Source organism: Mauremys mutica, chromosome 3, assembly GCF_020497125.1.
Source record: "Mauremys mutica isolate MM-2020 ecotype Southern chromosome 3, ASM2049712v1, whole genome shotgun sequence".
Lineage (NCBI taxonomy): Eukaryota > Metazoa > Chordata > Testudines > Geoemydidae > Mauremys > Mauremys mutica.
Genome location: NC_059074.1, coordinates 183,845,315 through 183,868,925, shown reverse-complemented (window position 1 = coordinate 183,868,925; position 23,611 = coordinate 183,845,315). Strand labels below are relative to the sequence as shown.

At 43.6% G+C, this 23,611-nt stretch overlaps 1 protein-coding gene across 1 annotated transcript; it reads left to right on the top strand.

Moving 5' to 3' along the window:
- Positions 1–4,727: 4,727 nt before the first annotated feature.
- Positions 4,728–23,388, top strand: LOC123366699 (DBH-like monooxygenase protein 2). The gene is made up of 9 exons (XM_045010344.1): positions 4,728–4,892; positions 9,756–9,858; positions 10,917–11,083; positions 12,172–12,263; positions 16,369–16,465; positions 16,690–16,749; positions 17,110–17,240; positions 17,531–17,645; positions 22,221–23,388. The coding sequence occupies exons 1-9, from the start codon at positions 4,728–4,730 to the stop codon at positions 22,458–22,460; spliced, it is 1,170 nt and encodes a 389-aa protein (XP_044866279.1). The 3' UTR covers positions 22,461–23,388.
- The last annotated feature ends 223 nt before the right edge of the window (positions 23,389–23,611 follow it).

The following is a 23,611-nucleotide window of genomic DNA, read 5'->3' as shown; positions in this document are numbered from 1 at the left end:
CACAGAGCCTCACTCACTATCACATCCCACCTCTGACACCATGTGTGGCAAAGTACCTGCTTCTCCTCAGCTGGCTCAGTCACTTTTTGCCTTGGAGACACAGGCTTGGGCAAAGCAAATCCTTCCAGGTCGTGCAGGGTCTGGCTGATCCTTCCCTCAGTCAGTCCCTTGTGCTGATTTTCTCCCCTTCTGGGGACAGAGTGCAGTCTTCCTTGCTGGAAGAGTTCAGAGTCCTGCTGCACCTACTTGCTGGCAGCTTCTCTGCTGCTCTCACTCTCCCGCCCTGCTTCCATGCCAGGGAGGGTTTAAAAAAGTCTCCAGCAATTGGGGCCAGCTGAACCTAATTAGTTCCCTGGTAACCCCTGTTCCAGCTGAACCTTATTTCTCCATAGCTATCTCTCCTCAATGGATAGGGAGAGGCCTTTTAACCCCTCTGGGACTAATTACTACCCCTCCCTTTGTAGCCATTTGTCCTAGGTTTGCCACAACAGCCATTAGTCTTATAAGAATGTATTTAGAGTTTAGACTCTACAAAATGCTTGTAAATTGTTGCATACATTAATCTCACTTGTAACGTCTGTATCCCATGCTACAAGGTAAAATATAAATTTGTTTTGTAATTGTACAAATGCCTGCTCTGAATCTGTGAACTCAGATGGGAAGAGTGACTCCCCCGCCCATCCCAGGAGGACGATCAAAATTAAGTGGGCCATCATAGGACAAAAGCTTTGTGAATCGGTCCATCTATCTATGGAGAAGCATATGCAGAAGGCCTTATTCCATAAATTTCAGTTCTGTTTGGACTCTCACAGGGGCTGAAGCTAAGAAACAAAAAGCAGAGAGCCCCAAGGTTGACCTGAGTTAAGCCCTAAAAATACATTTAGTGGTGACTGATTACTACATCTCTGTCACCTTTTGAATCACAGACCGAAGTTCATTTGTGCATATATGTTTGCTTGCTTTAAACTGTAAATAACTCTCATTTCTTTTTCCTTGTTAATAAACCTTTAGTTAATTTATTACAGGACTGGCTACAAGCATAGTCTTTAATAAAAAAAAAAAACAGGAGTACTTGTGGCACCTTAAAGACTAACAAAGACTCACTTCTTCGGACTTCTTAGCTCACGAAAGCTCATGCTACAATAAATTTGTTAGTCTTTAAGATGCCACAAGTACTCCTTTTTTTTTTTTTTTTGCGGATACAGACTAACACGGCTGCTACTCTGAAAATAGTCTTTAATGTGACTTCTAAGGTACAAATTGATGTGGGTTAAGTGACTGGTTTCTTGGGACAGGAAGGAACCTGAATATGTTGTGATTTTTGGTGTAAGTGACCATTTATCACTTAGTCCAGCTTGCCTGAGTGGCAAGATAGACTGGAGTGCCCAAGGGGACTGTCTGTGACTCCATGGTAGGACTGTTATAGTCATCCAGGAGTTCACATCTGTTACTGGCTTAATGAAATCTGATTATTGAACATACCACCGGTTTGGGGTGTTTGCCCTGCCTGCTTTTGACAGTCTGCCCTTTTCCTTCTGTGGATGTCTCTGTCTCCTGTGTTACACAGGTCCTCAAGGCTGCTATTGTGCTGCTGGCCTTATGGATTTGAGCCTCCTCCTTTCACTCTACACCTAGATCTTCTGCTGTTTTAGTCTTCTAAAGGTGTTTTTATCTCATTTAGCTCCTCTTTCATTTCATAATCTCTCTTGGCATGTTTCTCATTGTCAGTTTGTGTGGTCTGTTCCTGGATATATCTCCCATGCCAGTCACCACTGATATGGAGACAGGGAATCTTGCGCAAATCCTCCTCCTTAAAAGAAACCATGCAACTCTAAGCTCTGTCACACAGCTAAAATATCTCCTGATGTAATCCCTAGATAGTTGCCTCTTCCAGCAATGTCTCAGGTGCATCCTCTTATCTCACATCCTCTCCATGTGATGCAGAGATTCTCTGCCCTTCCTTTGCAAAAGAAAGTGAGCACGAGTTTAGAATTTGTGGCAATGAAAACAAAAGCAGGGGCTGGCCAGTGACAGACAGAGCAGGAGCTGTTCTGTACACACTCATACACCCACATAGCCTTTGTTGATGTCTCTCAGTCCTGTCTTGGAGCACCCCCTGCTATCCTGGTCCTGGATTTCACACTCAGCTCTGTCAATGCCCCTCAATCCTGCCCTGCAGCCCCCTGTTCTTCCAGTCCTGAGCTCCCCACACAGCTTTGCCTGTGCCCCTCAGTCCTGACATGCAGCATCGTGTGGTATCCTATTCTTGAAATCCTCACACATCTCTGCCTGCACCTCTCTCTTGCCTGCAGTACCCAAAGATATGTGTCCTGGCCCTCTCTTGAGCAGAAGACATTAATTGTGCTGTATTTTGCAATGGTTTAGTTTTGTTCACAAAAAGAGGCTAGAATGCAACAAACACACTGTTATATCCTTGGGGCAGCCGGTGTAGGAAACAATCACTTGAGGCCAGAGAGCAGGCAGCTAACCAAAACCTCCATTTTATTTACATATATATAGAGAGCTCCTCAGCCGGTTGAAACCGGTTGAGCTAACCCATAATAATCTAACTCAGTTGCCATAGCAACAAAACCATGACAACCAAATACACAACACACACATTCACTGTCTTCAGCAAGACTGTCAGCAAAATAACCTTGGATCCAAGAATAACATGTGGAACCTGATCCACTTAAATCCTGTCCCTAAGAATCTGATTAGAAACCCTTCCTTCTCTGTTCTCTATCTGTTTTGGGAGTGCCAGTCCCAGCGGATTAACACGCAAGGCTGTTCTGGGCATTTCTAGCAGGTATAAAGAAAGAACTAACAACCCCCTGACACAATAATCCCCTCCCCCCCAGGTGTGAGTTGTGGCTCATGGGGTGAGGGAACAGATCACAGTGGTTTATATAACTGAACATATTGGAGATGAGACAAAGCAACAGGGGAAAAACAAGCCACTCCCTGCAGAACCGGTTGGGTGGTTGCTGGGGCCCGCCACTGTTGATAATATTCCTGCACACTGATAATGTCTCTGGGAGGGTTAAAGTGTTTTGATGGTGTTCCAGTCTCCCAATCAAGGGGCAATGCATGGGACAAGGGTGTTTCTCTAATTCATATCCCCTTCTGTACTATTCAAATCCCCCTTCTTTAACTATTGTAACAATGGCCTCAAGTCCCTGCTCTTCAAAATCTGCCCCACACATCCACTAATAAAAAGCATGGCCATGCATCACCCCCTTGCCAGGCATTGCAGGAAGGAACTGAAAATAGCTCTCTTGCTATTTGAAACATTCCTTCATCCTGCCTCAGAGATGTGGATTTTCATTACAATGTGCCCCAGGAACTCTGCTTAAGGACCACAGCACTTGCCTCCTTTATGTCCCTTCCCCAAATGTCACCAGGTGTGAGAGCCTTCTCTCTGCAGCTCCAGCCACCCAGAACAGACTCTCTCTTTTTCTCTGTCTCATTGACGGTTTTCATATTATTTCAGAACCCAAGGGGAATTTTTTTGCCTTTATACTATTACTATTTTGGTGGTGGTAGTGCCTAGAGGTGAATCAGGCCAGGGCCCCATTATGCTGGTGCTGTGTAAACGTGGAATCATAGATTAGGCCAGAAGGAACCATTCTGATCATCTAGTCTGACTTGTATAACGCTGGCCAGAGATTTTCATCCAATAATGCCTGCATCAAAGCCGCATATCTTTTAGAAAGACAGATAGTCTTGATTTTAAAACATTAGATGATGGGGATCTATTGTGTTCCTAGGTAACATATGGTAAATGACAGTCTCTGCCCCAAACAGCTTACACTCTAAAAGACAAGACATAAGAAATGGATGACAAAATCAGCTGGGTAAGGATACAGGGTGGGGGAGATAAGTTAAAAATATTAGGACATGGGCACTTTTTAATCTCTCTCTCTCTCCGTCTTCCACTGTTATTGAATTCTGCAAACTATTCTGAGTGCTATCATTTGGACAAAGGCTATTACTTGTGATGGACCCAATTCCATGAAGGGAATGCAGTCTCCAGCACTCTCAGTCTTTTTCCTGATACTGACACTGGGACTGGCCCAACTGATGGTTCTTTTTCTGATGCAGACTCTCTTCCCATGAGGAATGGACTGAGATTCACCAACATATTGCTTCTGAATGACCCTCACAGCTAATGACTATGTGATACTAATGAATGATTGGGGCTCACTCCAGCCTTTCCAAGATAGGGGCGAGCTGATGAGAGGTGTCCTTAAAAGAAATCCTTTCTCTTTGTGAACTGAGGTAACATGCTGGCTCTCAGAATACCAGTTTGGCTGGGAATGCTGAGTCCCCTCCTGCGTCCAGGTGGGTCCAAAGAGCTGTTCAATATCTCGTGACACTAGCACATAGGGTCCCTGATACCTGTCTCCCCTGGGCATGGCACCAAGGTGTATTATGTAACGTGTTGACTTTGTGCCATCTACTTAATCAGATGTAGAACAAGTTGCTGCCCTTCCTCTTTGGCACCAGGCCCTGCCTCGCTAGACATCCATATAAGTTGGACTCCTTACCTCAGAGCATCCAGCCCAGGGGATCAGCACGAGAGAGAGGCTACCCTGATCCTGATGAAGATAATGAGCCTCCTGTGGACCAAGAGCTTTCTCTTCCTCTTGTCCATCCCATGCCTCTGCTCCAGCCAGCCCTTACCTCCCCCGTTGCGTTTCTCTGCTTTCCTGGACCACTCAAACATGATCTTCCTGCGCTGGGACCATGATGCAGAGGAAATGATGACCTTTGAGCTCCGGGTCCACACTACTGGCTGGGTGGCATTTGGATTCAGCCCTCATGGAGAGTTGCCTGGGTCTGACATTGTGGTCGGGGGCGTTTTCCCCAATGGCAGCATCTATTTCTCTGTAAGTTGAAAACATTTCCCCTCCTTCCCCCTTTGCAGAGGGTCATGCTTTACACCTACTGCATTCAAGGCAGGATTCTATGCGGGCTGAGTTCACAAGCAGGAAGATTTAGATAAGTTTGGGTTGTTCCATCTACTATCAGATCAGAGGATGCTTCCAGAAGCAGTATAGTCATGCTAACACATGGCTGATGCACCAACACACATGCAGTCAACATGCAGCTAGGTTCACACCTATATCCCTCACCACTATACATGCTCATACAGACACACCTGCTACCTGCCCTCACCTAGATACGTACCTGAAAACACTGCATGCTTCTTGTTACTAACATGCCCATGTTCTAATGAAAGTCCCTGGTCCACCAGTTCAATGACTCCTATGACTAGAGAGAGGGGAAATCATGTATGGTTTATTTCATTGATTCTCAACCAGGGGTATGTGTACCCATGGGGGTACACAGAGGTCTTCCATGGGGTAAATCAATTCATCTAGATATTTGCTTAGTTTTACAACAGGCTACATAAAAAGCACTAGCGAAGTCAGCACAAACTAAAATTTCATACAGACAATGACTTGTTTATATTGCTCTAATACTATACACTGAAATGTAAGTACAATATTTATATTCCAGTCGATTTATTTTACAGTTATATGGTAAAAATGAGAACCATACAGTTTAGTGTAGATGTAGTGTAGATGTAGTATGTATGTATGTGTACATTGCTTTCTCTCCCTCTCTCTCTTAATCTTTTTCTCTGTCTTTCTCTGTCTTTCTCAAGAGTGAGAGATATTTTTCCAAATAAGTCTCAGGGTTAAGAAATGTCTATAGTGAATGATTTTACTTTTAGTTTTTAATACTTATTTTGTTTATTGGCTTTTGTGTAACTCATTTTGGGACTATTCATCTTTGCATTTTTAGCTTAGTAAATAAAGTAACACAAAGGGGAATTTCAAAGAATAGAAAACAAAGGAGGCATTTTCAAACTCCCCTCTGTAATGTGATTCCCAGCTTGGTAAAGGAGTGGTTTAGAGGGATCTGAGAAGCTACAATTAGAGGCAATGGAGGTGAAATTGAGCAGAAAAAAAGAATGTCAGCTGGGTATCAGGAAATTCAGTGGAAGTGATACTAGGTTTTGGATAGTCACCCCAAGGAGCAGAGATGCGTTACCAATATATTCACAAGGGGCTCCTATAAAAATGTTTCCTCTTATCCCACGATAAACTCCTGTCCTGGGGAAATATGCTCACATTTAAATGCTTGCACAGTCATAATTGATAAAGGGCACTCCACTTGGCAAAGAATCTTACATTAAATGCACTTAATTGAAAAAAATGTACTTTGTTCCAGAAAAATATTCTGAGCACATAGTTAAGCAAGGTGTTCTGCTTGTTAATTTGAAATGGGATGGGTTGATGGGAGTGAGGTAGTGATATTATAGGGTGATATAGGGGCCTCCTGTCATAGGAAGTTTTGTTTTTTGTCCATTTCAAAGGTGTGGGGGGATTCCTCAAACTCTTTCATAGTGTATGGACTATATTTCAGTCACAGAGCATATCTTGACGGCACCACCTTTCTCAGTTGCAATTAAGGGCCACCTCCTGTCACATTTACAATTACATTGATCACCTCCCTTCCCATTCATAATCACATAACTCTTCAACTGCTTACACAGATAAGTAGCATTAGGAAGGTAGTTGATGAATGTGTACAGGTGATTTAATGCAATTTTGAAGCTGGAAATAAGGAGAAAAACACCAGCTATTTGTGCACCACCACCAAATGCTGTGCAGACCACTACTGATCCATGGACAATAGTCTGAAACTAGACAAAACCCAGGAGTATACATTGTGGGGGTGGATCTCTTGTCTATTATTGCAGTGCCATTCTGTACTGTCCTCAAGAAGTATTCTGTGTGGAGCCCTTAATGATGAGAAATTAGGGGTGAATTTGCTTGGATGTGATAACATGCTGTGAATCTTGTTTTGGAGTCATTTCATTTATACAGTTGTCTCCATCTTCCTTGGGCCGGTTGAACTTTATTCTCACTACATATTTGTCCTACATGACTAATCTCATTCAGCCCGGCCTGGTTCCTGTTTACTTTAAATTCTTTTCTGTGGCAGGCTGCAGAACATAATACAATTCCTTGGTTTTGCTCCAAATCATCACATCCTCAATGATTCTGCCCTATTCACTTCTGGTCTCAAGATGTAGGATTTCATGCTTTGTTGCATCCCTCTGATCCTGAGGCAATCCTGGAGGGAAGTCACTTAAACATCTATTTCCCAAAAGGAGAGTTGAATTTTGCATTTTCTGTATTGAGTCAACTTGCCAAAACCCTTGACTTGCAGCAGTACAGAAAATGCTCTTGTATTTTGAAGTCTAGGCATGACAGGCCACATTTTTAAAGGTATTTAGGAACCTAGAGATTCACATGGGTACCTATTAGGATTTTTGAAAGCACTAGAAGCCTAATTCTCATTGAAATCAATGTGAGATGGGCACCTAGGCACTTTTGAAAATCCCACTATGCATTTATCTGTATCTTTAAGCATCTAAATATCTTTAAAAATCTGACCTGACATCTTCTCCTGTTCTCATAGGGTAGCACTCACCTTTGATGACCTCATTCAATCCCTTTGTATGTGTGTATAGATTCTAAACGTGTTTGGTTTTCTTATAGTGACTGTACTGATAAAGCAGTCTGCTAGGCAGAATATTCAGAAGGGTTCATCACCCATAACCAGGGCTCATTTTTAAAAGGCTGGGTGCCGATCTCTTTTGAAAATCTGCTCATAAGTGTTACAATGGGAGGTGCTGGGTGCATAGCTCTTTTAATCATCTGCTCTATTGACTTCTTCACTTGCTTCATTTTTGTCAAAGATTCAGTTTAGTATACTTCTGAAATTGATCATGTGACACACACCAGTAAGAGACTGATGTTTAGTTCTTCAGCTGATATGGGTCAGGATTAGGGGTGGTCAGAAAAAGTGTGTGTAAGAGAGAGACTCTATAGCTCAGGGCCACCCGGGTGGGGGGGGCAAGTGGGGCAATTTGCCCCAGGCCCCGGGCTCCGCAGGGGCCTCCACGAGAATGGCTGAGGCTCCTTCCCCGGCCCCAGCCCGACCCGACCCCATCTCTGCCCCTCTCCCGGAGCCTCAGCATATCCAGGAGCGTCCCTGGACAGCTGCAGCATGGCTCCGGTGGGGCCTGAGCCCCTCCCCGCTCAGAGCTGCGTAATGGGGCGGGGCTGCGAGATCCAGGCTGAGCTCACAGCCCTGCCCCCTTACCCAGCCAGAGCCATGCTGTAGCTGTCCAGGGATGCTCCTGGATGCGCTGAGGCTCCGGGTGAGGGGGAAGCCGGGGGTAAGAAGCCGGGGGGGTTGGATAAAGGGCAGGGAGTCCCGGGGACAGTCAGGGCACAGGGAGGGGGCAGAGGTTGGGGAGGCGGACAGGGGACAGGGAATGGAGGGGTTGGATTGTGGGCATTCCGGGGGTCTGTCAGGACTCAGGGGGGTTAGATAGGGGTCAGGGCCGTCAGGGGACAGGGAGCAGGGGTGTGGTCCCGGGGTGGTGGTTGGGGGTGGGGTCTCTGGGGGACAGTGAGGGGGCAAGGAGCAGGATGGGTCAGGGATTCTGAGGGGGGCAGGCAGTCGGGGGGCAGGAAGTGGGTGGGGGTCAGATAGGGGGCAGGGCCAGGCTGTTTGGGAGGCACAGCCTTCCCTACCTTAAAGCTCATTCAGCAGTTTGAGGCTTGCAGAAGAGCCAAGCTGTTAGCTTTTCCATTAGGGATACCATCCCTTTCACTTCTCAAATGCCAAATTATAGTCTATATTTAATTTCAGTGCCATAGAGAGATTCATGGCAAGGGAGGGTAGCTTCATTTAAAATTAGCCACTGAGGGAGGGAATCACATGAGAAGAGCAATATCCTTCCCAATATCCTTCCCAACCCTACCAAGGGAGGCCCCCCTCCCCTGCGTTCCCTGAGGCTTCAGAGGGGTTAATTCAGTGGTTCTCAAACTTTTATACTGGTGACCCCTTTCACATAGCAAACCTCTGAGTGCAACCCCCCCCAATAAAAATTGTCATCTCAGGACCATCAGAATGTTTTATTTCAATTTTATCCTTTGATGTGCAGTATTTTGATTAATTATATTAATTATATTATATTATATTATAAACTCAATATATAATACATGGACATAATATTAAATGTATTATGGATAGACATAAAATAATATTTAAACTAATATTTAATATAAATTTGAAACAAATTTAATCAAATTGTTTCATTGTCAAGATGAAATCTTTCCATTTTTTCCCATCAAATATTTTGTTAAAATCCACACAGTCCTGTAAAATATTTTTTTTCAATGAAACTGCATTTTTGCTAGAAATCTATTCTGTTGAAAAATTTTGACCATCTGTAGTTGAAATGTTTTGATATATTTCATTTCCATTTTTATATTAAACATTAGTTTTATTATTATATAACTTAATATGTATATATTTTACGTAATATTTTAGATAGTATAAAATGAGCATCTATGTAGTCCTTTAAATGAATTAAAATTATAAAGTAAAAACAAAATATTTCAAGAGTCCCAAATCTTTTTCTTCTTGAATTTTCATTTCATGGGAGACTTAAGAATTTCAGTCTTTCATTCGTATTCAGAATTTCACACAGAATAGGAATTCCCATTCCCATCCAGTTCTAGTACATACCAGTAGTTATTGACACATGAATATCAGGACCTCTGCAAATTTCCAGCTCTTTGCAGGGAAGGAAACAGCTGAGAAGAGATGATAAATGATTCCTGAATTGTAAATGTTCTTCTTCTTTCTCCTCCCTTCAGTCCTACCAGTTCCCAAATGAAGCTGCAATCTCCATAGGTACACCTATGGATCCTCAATACATCCGGCTGGAAATCCACTACAGCAATTTTGACTTGATACCAGGTCGGTAAAGATGGCTGGGTATCTGGCAAGAAACGGCCATGAAAACGGGCTCATAATTGTCATTCTCGTGTTTTTTTCTCTTACATACACACTAGAAACCAGCTTCCAAATGAAATGACCTCTGGTCTTAATTAGCACAAGTTCCATGACAGCAAGAGGAACCTGTTAAGGTCCCCAAGTCACAAAGGCATTAAGCATAGGCCTAACTTTAAGCAAATGAGGAGTCTCACATGCTTAAAGCTAGGTATGTGTTTAAGTGCCTTGTGGAATTGGGACCCAAAAGACCTGAGTGCATCATTCTCTAGTGGTCTCTATCAAGGGGAAGAATACTTGGGGGAGTTAGGAGGAGACCCAGAGGAATATGAGGACAGGGGAGCTAGGGGAGTATCAGAGGATCAGGAAGGAGCCAGGGGTATGTGAGAAGATCATAACAACACTATTTTGCATGTGTATAGTGCTGTCCATATCACTCAAAATGCTTTATAAATATTAGTGACCTAGGCCTCACAACAACCATCAAAGGTAAATCAGCATTAATTATTATCCCCATTTTACAGAAGGGGAAACTGAAGCACAGATTTTAAGTGACCTACTTGAGACCACAACACTGCAATTCAGCACCAGAGCTGGGAACAGACTCATAGCCCCATTTGCTGACTCACAGCCCCATATTTTAACCACTAACCAGTGCTTCCTCATATGGAGGTGCTGGGGCAGTATTACCAGGTCAGGGAGATCAGGGGCTACATAGATGATCTGGAAGTATTGGAGTGCTGGTGAGAGAAGGGCAATACCAGAGTAGAGTTGTGGTGCAGAAAGCATAGAGCTGCATGAGGGAGTCAAGGGATGTGTGGCTAGGACAAGGCTGGGGGTATATGAGGAATATGAAGCTGCTTAGAGAAATATGGGAGGGTTGAGGACAGACAGTGTGAATGATGGGAGAGACAGGAGTTCAGCCAGGAGGCTCTCAGGGGGCATGAGAAGTTGGGAGAGCATAAGACATTTGAGCAAGAGGGTCTACTGGGAAAGTTATTGAGAAAGTCAGTGTGTTTTTATAGGATTAAATGACAACTCAGGGATACGACTCTACTACACCCCAGACCTGCGGCCAAATGACATGGGGGTGCTACAAACAGGGGTGTTCACCTTCCCTGTCCATTTCATTCCCCCTGGAGCAGATACCTACAAATCCTATGGACTCTGCAAAAGCAGTCAGTTCAATGAGGTAAGTTCTTGGAAGCCAATAATTCCCCTTTCCCCCTAGGTTCACATCCTGCTCAGGTCATGCCTGAAATTAATCAAGTGCAGATGTCACCCTAGTCTCCATTTAAAAAAACTACCATACGGCTCAGCATGATTATTCAGAAGAAGCAGTAGGAATGCTACAGGATCTAGACTGTTCTCAGTGGTAGAAGATGACAGAACAAGGACTAATGGTCTCAAGTTGCAGAGGGGGAGGTTTAGGCTGGATATTAGGAAAAACTTTTTCACTAGTAGGGTGGTGAAGAACTGGAATGGGTTACCTAGGGAGGTAGTGGAATCTCCTTCCTTAGAGGTTTTTAAGGTCAGGCTTGACAAACCCTGGCTGGGATGATTTAGTTGGGTTTGGTCCTGCTTTGAGCAGGGGGTTGGACTAGATGACCTCCTGAGGTCCCTTCCAACCCTGAGATTCTATGATTCTATGAATGGAGCAGCGGGTGATGCTGCAGAAAAGGAAAATCATGTGGGGCATTAATCGAAGATTTCAGGTCCAATACACAAGTCAATATTATCCCCATAGAAGAGAAGGTGAAAGATAGATGTAATGACTTCTCCAGGATCCCAGAGAGAGTTTGTGCCAGAGCTGTTTAGAGTGCCCAACCCTGGGTGTTCATCAGCAGTGATAGCTCTCTGCCAGCCACCAGCTGGTAGTCCAGAGACAGCTGGTGGCAGCCCTCAGGTCATCAGTGGAACACACAGAACTGAAAAATTCATGTGTAGTCTCCCCCCGGCCTGCCCTAAATAAATAAATAAATAAATAATCAAGGGATATCCAGTTTCAGGTATCCCAGACTCAAGCAACTAATTCAAGGTGGCCACAGCAGAGACTGCAAATAACCTGCAGTTTTCAGGAAGACAAGTTGTCAACCTAAGGTGACCTCTGCAAGGAAATGGGCTAGAAGCTTCCTTTTTAAAAATGAGAGCTAAGATTAGCCCTGACATTTACAGAAGAGAACTAAAGCCTATGGACATCATAGACCCCAATAGCCAGCCCTGAGCTGCACTGGCAGGACAAGACAACCATTCTCTAACCCTCTTTCCTTTGATCTGCAGATGAATGGGACACCTGTGCCAGATCTGAAGGTGTTTGGCTTCTTGCTGCACACTCATCTGGCTGGGAGAGGACTGAAAGTTGTTCAGTACCGGTAAAAAAAAGTTAATTCCCACTTCATCTGGTCATGCCTGGGGTTCAGTCTAACCAAGGGGACAGGGGAACCTTTCTGAGGTATAACGGAGGGAATAACCTTCTTGGACTAGACCCCATGTACTTGTCATGGTGAGAGACTATGGCTGGGAGTGCAACGTTTTTTGAATTGCAATGCAGAGAACTGAGTCCTCAGGGACCAGACTCAACTCAACGGACAACAAGATACTGAGGGAGAATTTGAACTGGACCCTTGCACAGGTACACTAGGGCAGGGGAGGGTATAAGGCACCTTCCCATTCTTTTCTGAAAATGCAGTCTCTGTATTCTCCTAAGCTAGTCAGCCCAAGGGAAGGAGCTATATGGTATGGCCCTGCACCACTGGTTGGCCAGAGAGAGGAATACCTGCTGAATCCCTCTAGGGGTGCATCCTCAGAAATCATTCTGGGGAAACGCAGGGCCACACCATCAGGAGTCTACCAATGTGGGCTAGTGCCTGAGACTCTGAATTGAGCATGAAGCATTAAACTCTAGGCAATCTCCATAACAGGGGTGGGTAAACATCAGTCCTGCTGTTGTAGTGGTATCAAAAATAGAGCTGGACCTTGAACCAAAAATCCAAATCCAAACCTGCTTAGCACCTGTGGACGTTCTGCTTCAGGTCAGCTCCAAAATCTAAAGCACAAACCTATTTCCAGTCCAAAGTGTTTTACTCAGAACCTAGCATAACAACCCAGAGTAATGTGAAAGAAACCAAGCATCTAATGGACCCATGGGGACAAATTCTCAAGCAAAGGCCTTCTTGGCTCTTGAGGCTAGCTTGACATTTCACGGACATTTCACTAAGATCCTTAATTTGGAAAGAGTGAGATTCCCTGTATGCAAAGGTCTTTTAAAAAGGGAAGAAGGAGGATCTGGGGAACTACAGGCCAGTCAGCCTCACCTCAGTCCCTGGAAAAATCATGAAGCAGGTCCTCAAGGAATCAATTCTGAAGCACTTAGAGAAGAGGAAATTGATCAGGAACTGTCAGCATGGATTCACCAAGGGCAAGTCATGCCTGACTAACCTAATTGCCTTCCATAAGGAGATAACTGGGTCTGTGGATGAGAGGAAAGCAGTGGATGTGTTATTCCTTGACTTTAGCAAAGCTTTTGATATGGTCTCCCACAGTATTCTTCCCAACAATTTAAAGAAGTATGGGTTGGATGAATGGACTATAAGGTGGATAGAAAGCTGGCTACATTGTCGGGCTCAATGGGTAGTGATCAATGGCTCCATGTCTAGTTGGCAGCCGGTTTCAAGCGGAGTGCCCCAAGGGACGGTCCTGGGGCCGGTTTTGTTCAATATCTTTTCATTAATGATCTGGAGGATGGTGTAGACTGCACTCTCAGCAAGTTTGCAGATGGGAGGAACAGTAGATATGCTGGAGGGCAGGGATAGGATACAGAGGGACCTAGACAAATTAGAGGATTGGGCCAAAAGAAACCTGATGAGGTTCAACAAGGACAAGTGCAGAGCCCTGCACTTAGGACAGAAGAATCCCATTCACTGTTGCAGACTAGGGACCAAATGGCTAGAAAGCAGTTCTGCAGAAAAGGACTTAGGGGTTACAGTGGACGAGAAGCTGGATATGAGTCAACAGTGTGCCCTTGTTGCCAAGAAAGCTATGGCATTTTGGGCTCTATAAGTAGGGTCATTGCCAGCAGATCTAGGGACGTGATCATTCCCCTCTATTCGACATTGGTGAGGCCTCATCTGGAGTACTGTGTCCAGTTTTGGGCCCCACACTACAAGAAGGATGTGGAAAAATTGGAAAGGGTCCAGCGGAGGGCAACAAAAATGATTAGGGGGCTGGAGCACATGACTTATGAGGAGAGGCTGAGGGAACTGGGATTGTTTAGTCTGCAGAAGAGAAGAATGAGGGGGGATCTGATAGCTGCTTTCAACTACCTGAAGGGGGGTTCCAAAGAGGATGGATCTAGACTGTTCTCAGTGGTACCAAATGTCAGAAAAAAGAGTAACGGTTTCAAGTTGCAGTGGGGGAGGTTTAGGTTGGATATTAGAAGAAACTTTTTCATTAGGAGGGTGTGAAGCACTGGAATGGGTTACCTAGCGAGGTGGTGAAATCTCCTTCCTTAGATATTTTTAGGGTCAGGCTTGACAAAGCCCTGGCTGGGATGATTTAGTTGGGAACTGGTCCTGCTTTGAGCAGGGGGTTGGACTAGATGACCTCCCGAGGTCCCTACCAACCCTGATATTCTATGATCTATGCACCACAGAAGTACAGTTTAAGCCCTGTTTTGAGTGTTTAAGTGGTGCGTAGGCCTTGTGTGGATATCTGCCCCAGTTGAATTTCACCCAAGGATAGAGAGAGGGTCGTAACTAGTGACAGATGAATCCAATAAAGATTCAGAGTTTTTGTTAGAAGGCATGTTCAAATTGTATACAAATGGCCTACCAGAGATTGAGATTTGTCCTGCATTGGAACTGTAGCTGAACTGCAAGCTGGGCTCAGAGGTCATGAGACAGACCTGTGAATATAGGGATGTTTTAGTCCTGGTGGGCATCCCCCCTTCTAGACTGAAAGTCTTACAGGAACAGTAGAGTTAGTCAGGACTTTTCCATGGAAAATTTGTTGATTTTTCATCCGGAAAACGAAACTAAATGCTTTAAGTGTGTTCAACATGAATCTAAATATTTCAGTTGAACTGAGCCAAAAATTTCTTTTCAAGTGAATTCAATATTAAATTGTATTTCCCTCATATGGCATATTGCCGCATGGGAGCTGTAGTTGAGGTGCCTGATGACCCCATTCTTTCCTAAGGGCTGGTCTCTGTGTCTGGACTACATCTTCCATGATGCAATGCTGTCTCTCCTCTGCCTGAGCAGTGTGGTGTGTCCTGGTGTTACCCCCAAAACAGATTTCAGGATACCCCAAGAATGGCCCACCTGCTATATAATGTGTGTAGGGGGGAGGGGGTTAATAAAGATATGTGTTAGTTGGAAATAACCATACCAATCAGTTCTCATTGGGTATCGGTCGCCAGGGTGGCTCAGGAATTACCTGGAGGACACTGATACAACCTTCCAATAAATGATTGACACAAGCAGTATTCTTTTTCCAAAACAAGGCACCTTTTATTGATGCAACCAATAATCCCTGACAAAATAGTAATCTAAACCACAAATTTCTTATGACAGATTAAAGAGCACTCCAAACTATATTGCCTTACAGTTTAAAGTGATGCTAAGTGGCTGCACCCCGCTTCATAATGCCTATCTTCCACGGGTGGCTGACAGGAGCTCTTAAATATTATTTAAGTCTTACATATTTAAATTCACTTACAACTAACACATATCTTTATTAACTCCCCCCCCCCACATTATATATATAAGTCTGCCAGATAGTTATAGTATCTATACTATAGTATAGATAGGTATAGTATACGGTGTCTCCTGCATGCTGTCTCTCTCTCGCTCTCTCTGTCTCTTCTCCCTCTGCTCCAGTGACAGGATCCCTCTGCTGCTCTCTCTCTCCTCAGCTCCTCAGCTATTGCTGCTGCTGCCTGCCCACTGACACCCTGGCCTTTAGACCATTCTGTCAGAACTTTCTAGACACTTTAGCTAATATCTTTTGTCCGATCTTTCTTGGATGGCAACTGCCAACCTTCTCTTTGGATGCGTCCCAACATTTTAAACTGTCAGTTCTATTTTTAGACTTGTTTCTAACTGCCAATTCTGTATTGAGCACTACATGAACTGCAGCTTCCATCTAATGGTGGAGTGACTCTTGCTTATTTAAAATGGAAGCCAGAGATCTGGGGATTTTAAGATGGAGTTTTTCTTGTATCGCAGGGCTGCAGGTGCCTCACAGGAGTTGTTGTCTGGCCAGGGAATCAGTTCTGTGCTTTTCATTTTGGGGCATAAAGTTCAACCTTTGGGTTTGGAGGAGGAAGGTGTGAGATTTGAAACACATAAGGACTGAGTCTTTGTGAGAAAAAAAGGACTAGTTATTATTTTATATGAACTAGTCCCTATCCACATCCCTAGTCTTAGCAGTGTATGGAAATGCCTCTGATATCCTTTCCTTACTCATCCCTGCCAGGAATGGTGAGCAGGTGAGGATCATCTGTGAGGACAATAAATATGACTTCTCCCTGCAGGAAACACGGGACTTGAAGGAGGTCATCACCATCAAAGTGGTATGTTCTGCTGGGATCTCCCACTGGGACATAGTTTGTGGGCTGGGGACGGGGATGCAGAGGAGGCAGAACAGGCTTACATAGCGACACACATTTTCTCCGTCATTTTGGTTTGGAGCCTGTCTCACATAGTTTCCAGGTTCATCTGTGCTTTCTCCAGCCACACTTTTGGCAGTGGCCCCTGCTCCTACAGCTCTGACTATGTGACCTGTTTTGTGCTGCAGGGAGATGAGATCCTAGTGGAATGTAACTTTCAAACTTTGGATCGGACGGAGATCACCTTCGTAAGTCTGATTTCTATCTGCAAATTTTCTATGCATTTAAGACCAATTTAGTTCTATTGAAAGGTGCTGGTGGATTGACAGATGTTGGAGAACAATGCCCTCTATCCCCAGACTAAAGCAGTGCAAGCTTTCTTTGACATATACAGAGATTCATACCGTGATTGAAGGGTGGCTTCCCAAGCAGGGAAGTGGGTTTCCAAGACTGAAATGGAACACAGCTGCGTAGTATCATTCATCACACAGAATTACCCTGTGGTCTGGCCTGGGCTAAGCTATAGAAGGGGCTGGTAATGACACTATGGGTAGTATTGTTCCCACTGTGTCTTAGTAGAACTTTGTGTTGCTCTCTGTACCTTGAAGGGTGGGCCAAGTACCTTGAATGAGATGTGCCTGGCATTCCTCTTCTATTACCCTCGCAACAACATCTCCAGCTGCATGGGCTACCCAGACATCCAGCAGATTGCCTACGCACTTGGCCAGGAGGCCTCAGAGTAAGTCCCTCATTGGATGCATTTCTGGGGAATAGAGAGCAAAACTTCTGAGGGATGTGGCAATGAATGGGGAGAATGCCAATTGAAAGAGATAACTGAGCAGGGATGTTGCTGATATTGCATATGTCTGGACCTGCCTGATTGAACCCTACTCAGGAATTTTTCATTTGTGATACCATAACAATCTCCTTTCCCCCTCCCTTCTCTCCTTCCTTCTTCTCTCCTCTTCCTCCCCATCCTCACACTTGTCTTCCTCACTCTCCCAAATCCCCTTTACTCTTCTCCTGCAGTGCGATGGAAGGAATGATTGCCATGAACTATGTCGAGTGGAACAATGAAACCATCAAGAATGCAGAGAAAGCAGCCAAGGAGGCTGATCAAATAGTCATGATTAAAACCATTGACGTAAGTGTCCTTTGCCTTTACCTTGCTGAGTGGTTAGGGGTTGGGGAAACATGGTCAGCTCTGGAATTTGAGACCAAAGCACATGGCAGAACCAGAGTCAGTGCCTTACACACAGAATGGCACCTGCACTCCGTTGATATCCACTGGGTCACATGTAAAGGAAGGGCCAGGTGTATTCACTTCACTTTACACTTTCACTGACTACTCCATCCCCTGATAGTTTAACCCTGGACCTCCCGCATTGCACACTCAGCTCTGCCAATGCCACTCAATCCTATTCTGTGGCCCCCCTTCTATTCCAGTCCTGGGCACTACACATACACAATTCTGCTAATGCCTCTCAATCCTGACAGCCCCTATCCCCTGCTATATGAGTTGTTGGTGCTTCTGCTCAAATCTTTCAATGCATCTTACTCCTCATCTGTGTATTAGTTAGAGGACACTCTCTTAGGATTCATCTGATGAGCTACGGAACTATGTCACCAGAGAAGTATACAACAAAATCAGGAAAGCCAAGGAAAAGAATGAGTTACAGCTGGCAAGGAACATTAGAGACAACAAGAAGGGGTTCTTCAAATATGTTAGACATAAAAGAAAGATCAGGGATGGTGTAGGTCTGCTGCTCAGTGGAGAAGGTGAGCTGGGAACAGAAGATGATAGGAAAGCAGAGCTGTCAATGCCTAGCACATGTGACCAGATGCCTAGCAGAATTACCATAGACACTATAGGGAAATCAATATAGGCAGATCAGAATAAGTAAAGAACATGTCAGAGACCTTCTGACCAATTTGAATTCATTCAAATCAGCGGGGCTGGAAGCTATTCACCCCTGGATACTGAAGGAATTAGCTGAAGGAATCTCAGAGCCACTGGCGATAATAGGCCGATAATATTTACAAACTCACAGATGACAGGAGTGGTCCTGGAAGACTGGAGAAGGGCTAATGTAGTGCCCATCTTGAAAAAGGAGGAGCCAGGGGACTATAGCCCAATTCACCTGACTTCAATTCCTGGGAAGCTACTAGAGCAATGAATAAAAGATTCAATTTCCAAATATCTGGAGGATAAAGAGGTAGTCACTAGCAACCAGCATGGATTTACTAAGAACAAATCATGCCAAACCAGTTTTATTTCCTTCTTTGACATGGTAACTGGTTTGGTGGATAGGAGGAATGCAGTGGACATAATATACATGGACTTCAGCAATGTTTTTGACACAGTCCCACATGACATGTTGATAAATGATCTGCCAAAGCTGCATTTCTCCAGCTTATTAAGTGGATAAATAACTGGTTAAAACACTGCATAGAAAGAATAACTATTAATGGAACGGTGTCGGATTGGAGGGATGTCTCAAGTGGGCTTCCAAAGGGATCTGTTCTGGGTCCAGTGTTGTATGTAGGAATAGACAGCATACTGATCAGAATTGCAGATGACACAAAGCTGGCGGGAGGGGGGGTTGCCAACACTTCGGAGGATAGAGCTAAAATTCAGAAGGGTCTTGATAAATTGGAGAGCTGGGCTATAGAAAACAAAATGAAATTCAAAAAAGACAAATGTAAGGCGTTACACTTAGGGAAGAAAAACCAAATCGACAAATACAGAATGGAGGTAACTGGCTTGACAACAGCACTGCTGAGAAGGATCTGGAACTGTGGTGGATCACAACCTCAACATGCGTCAGCATGGCAATGCTGTTTCAAAAAAAGCAAATGCTATTTTAGGTTGCATTAACAGAGGCATAGCATGCAAGTCACAGGAGGTGATAGTACTGCTCTACTCGGTACTGGTTAGGCCTCAGCTGCAGTACTTTGTCCAATTTTGGTCTCCAATGTATATAAAGGATGTAGAGAAACTGGAAAGTATCCAGAGGCGAGTAACAAAGATGATCAAAGGGATGGAATGCAAACCATATTAGCAAAGGCTGAAGGAACTGGGTATGTTTAGTCTGGAAAAGAGGAGATTTAGGAGGGACATGATAGCAATTTTCAAATACTTGAAAGATTGCCATAAAAAGATGGAGAAAAGTTGTTCTCTCTTGCCACAGAGGGCAGGACAAGAGGCAATGGGTTCAGACTACAGCATAGGAGATTTGGATTAAATCTCAGGAAAAACTTCCTTACTGTAAAAACAGTAGGACAATGACACAGACTGCCTAGGGAGGTTGTGGAAGCTCCTTCCCTGGAGGTTTACAAAAGGAGGCTGCATAGCCATCTCTCTTGGATGGTTTAGACACAAAAAATCCTGCATCTTGGCAGGGGGGGGTCAGACTAGATTACCCTTGTGGTCCCTTCTAACCCTATTATTTTAATTTAATCTTTCAACTAAGTATTTCCTGGGAAAGCATACAGACTATGCTTACATAGTTAATAGAACTTGCTGTTCTGGATTGGACCAGTGGATTTTATAATCTGGCATCCTACCTGTGACAGTGGCCTAGATCAAGTAATTCAGGAGACAGTAGATCTGCCATTCCCAGAAGATATCTGTCCAATTTGTTCAATACTTTACTAAGAGTGAGGAAACCGGATGGTGAGGAAGAAGTCCTGTTCATAATTGTTTGTACTATGGTAGTGCTCGGAGGTTTCAGTGGAGTTCTTTTGTGTACAAGCACAGATATAGACGTGGTCTCTTGCCTAAAGAATTCTGAGCCCAGCTGGTTATTAGGAAGGCAGCACTAACCTGCAGAAGACAGCATCCCCTCATCTTGAAATTTGTGGGACAGTCCTGATTTTCATAGAGCCATCAGAAAATCCCTTGAATCCATAGCTTGAAGGAAAGTTCAAGAACCCAGAATTTATTTTGAGCACTGCTAGGCTTGTCACATGTTTATTTGATAGGACAAACTCTTGAAACATAATAATGTTTATAGTGGGTGTGATGGTGCTGCCCATGGGAGCCAGCTGAGGTCACTCAGTTAGGGTGAACTGCAAACAAAATGGGGCAGACAAACCCCAGAAGCTGGTGATTATTCCAATACTTAGATTTACCTACCAACACAGATTAGCTTCTATAGTACCTCACTGGTTACTTAGAAGTCCAAACAACACAGTTCCCTTAAAGTACCCAGCCTCAGGCCTCCATCCAGACACACCTGTCAGAGAAAATGATGATTACTAAAAATTTTATTTCATCATATAAAAGAAAAGGTTTTTCCAATCCCAAAGGATCAGCCACATGCGCAGGTTCAATTATAACTTAGATCTTACCCAAAATACCCACTATAGTCAATTCTTATTAACTAAACTAAAATTTATTAAAAAATAAAAGAGAGAGAGTGTTGGTTAAAAGATCCATATACATACAGATTTGAATTCAATTCTTGAGGTTCAGATACATAGTAGAGATGAGCCTGTAGTTCCCAAAAGTTCTTTTAGAAATAATCCATAGGTTATAGTCCAATGTCCATATTCAGGGTGACTCCAGTCAGTGACTGGTGATCTCAATCCTTACGGCTTAAGGTTTCCCCTTCTTGACACCCAAAGCAGATCTGAGATGAAGCAGGATCGTATTCCAGGGTTCTTATACATTTCCAGCAGCCTTTTGGCCTGAGAAAACAATAGGTTTAACTATCCCAAACATCCTGGCAATTAGCACAGGATAATTTGTCCATTAAACAGTTCAGATACAGGTTACCACAATCTTCAAAGAGATATATAGACAATAAAACTACTTCACTCCAGTGTCTTCCTAAATGTTAATACTCCTTTTTTTAATCTTTGAATCAAAGCTATAGTGATAGACAAGACTTGTTTGCTTACATCACAAGACCTGAGCAAACCTCTACCCTTCTATTTCTAACAATGCAGCCTTGCATTTCAAAGCTCTATTCATTTATATATCTTCCTAACCAGCCACTAAAATTCGGCCATGGGTCAGGTCAGTCTGTGAGTTAATTAACTCTTTCTGGCCCTGTCACCTTTCAATGAGATATTATATTACACTCATAATGTCATAGTGGGATGTCATGAAACAATACTTTTGGCACAAAGTGATAGTGTTGCATGTCCTCAGGCAGTGTTTATAGGATGTGAGATCACCCCAAGGAAATTAGGATGAGTCAGGAAAAGCATTGGTACATATGGTGTATCTATATACATTATAGTGCATCTATTGGATAACTGGTCATCTTATACATAAATCAGAAAAAGAATCACTTCTATCAAGAAAGTATCAAAATCCCACTCGTCTATCTTCTTTCAACTTGCTACCCTGATGTCACAATGAAGAAATATGACATGATTTTGTCCTATAGGACAATTTCATCTGGGTGGGAACCCTACAAATAAGACACCAACTAATCTAATCACTCCAATAAATGTATTGTTAACCCCAAGAGACGTGTGGCATCTGGTAAATAGATCCCCAGTGGGGCATGGATCAGCTTTCATGTCACACTCCCCATCAGTACTTGACCCAGGCCAGGGAAGCTAATGATCCAACCAGCGGACCAAGTTTAGTGATGCATCCTGGTCAGATGGCACCTGAGGCACATTGTGCCTAGATTAAGAAAAATAAAGCCCCTGCCATTTTTAAAAACATGCTATTTTTTTTCCTCTTTCCTTTCACTCCCAGGAGCTACAGAAAAATGAGAGTGGCATAATCCGGGACATTACAATTTCAGAGAGTGGTCTCTGCCATGACATTTCTGGACACCTCGGAGTGCGGGGTTCCCAAGTCACAGCAAACCTCCAGGGGGCTGCAGCTGTGATTTCCCAGGCTCTCAGCACTGCAGAGATCTTGCCTCTTCCTCTCCTGTTGCTGACACAATTGGCATTCACCTGGCTTCTCACTTCCTCCCAGTGTAGAATTTGAGGGGCAGAATCTCTGTTTTGTTATAGCATATAATTAACCCATTGAAGCCTCTACAATTACAGTGTGGTGATGGGATATTTACCTGGTAAAGCTTCTGAAATCCCTCGCAGTGACAGGAAATTTACCCAGCAAAGTCTCTGAAATCACTGGGCATGAAACTGTATTTACCTACTAAGGTTTTTGGGATCCCTGTTGTGATAAAAATGCCTTTTAGTATAATATTCCTTTCTAAATCCAGGAAATACTGCAATATACTGCAGAAAAGACAGTATTGCAAGAGGATAAAGGCCCCCTTTTTAGACTCTGATCTTGCCCTTAATGTCTACTAGAGTGTTTACTCATTCAAGGATCCCTAGTAGCTGGGCAGTCACTTGGTATGTATCCACTGGCCTTTCAGTAATCACTGTCCACCAACAGGGTATTTACCCAATAAACATTCTATAATCATTATCCAGTCACAGGCTATATACCTATCCAGTGTTCTGTGATCACTATCCAGTTAAATGCTCTTTAGTCAACAATCCAAAAAGTGAGTATGATTTACCTGTTAAATACTCTCTCATGTCCAGTATCAAGGTATTTAGCTAGTAAATGTGCTGCAATTGCCTCCATTGACAGGAGGATTAACTGGTAAATGTTGTGTTATCATAATACAGTGACAGGGTGTTTATCAAGTGACTTTGAAGGCTCTAAACACTACAGAGGTACTGCCTGTTCCTCTCTGGATGCACTATCAAAATGTGAAGACACACAAACTATGGGAATCCTATGCCTGGGCAGGTAACACCTTATTATCACACCTATTTTTGTTTTGTTTTTTTTAAAACTGTAAATGTATGTTTTCTTCCAGTGTCAAAAAGACCTCCAAATTCTGAAATGAAATGTTTCTCTAATTGCAACGCTGTGTTGATTTTTTAAAGGGGAAGTATATGACAGCTCCAAAAATTTCAGTTGAAATGTTTTTGAGAATATTAAAGAATATTAAAGGAACTGGCATGTGAAATTGCAAGCCCATTAGCAAGAATTTTTAATGAATCAGTAAACTCAGAGGTTGTACCGTACGACTGGAGAATTGCTAATATAGATCCTATTTTTAAGAAAGGAAAAAAAAGGGATTCGAGTAACTATAGGCCTGTTAGTTTGAAATCTGT

Bases quoted from the DNA above. Each gene is read 5' to 3' on its own strand.
- LOC123366699 (XM_045010344.1), top strand. From the start codon at position 4,728: ATGATCTTCCTGCGCTGGGACCATGATGCAGAGGAAATGATGACCTTT. The intron at 11,084-12,171 runs GTAAGTTCTTGG...TTTGATCTGCAG, and splicing joins AAAGCAGTCAGTTCAATGAG to ATGAATGGGACACCTGTGCC. The intron at 16,750-17,109 runs GTAAGTCTGATT...TGTACCTTGAAG, and splicing joins ATCGGACGGAGATCACCTTC to GGTGGGCCAAGTACCTTGAA.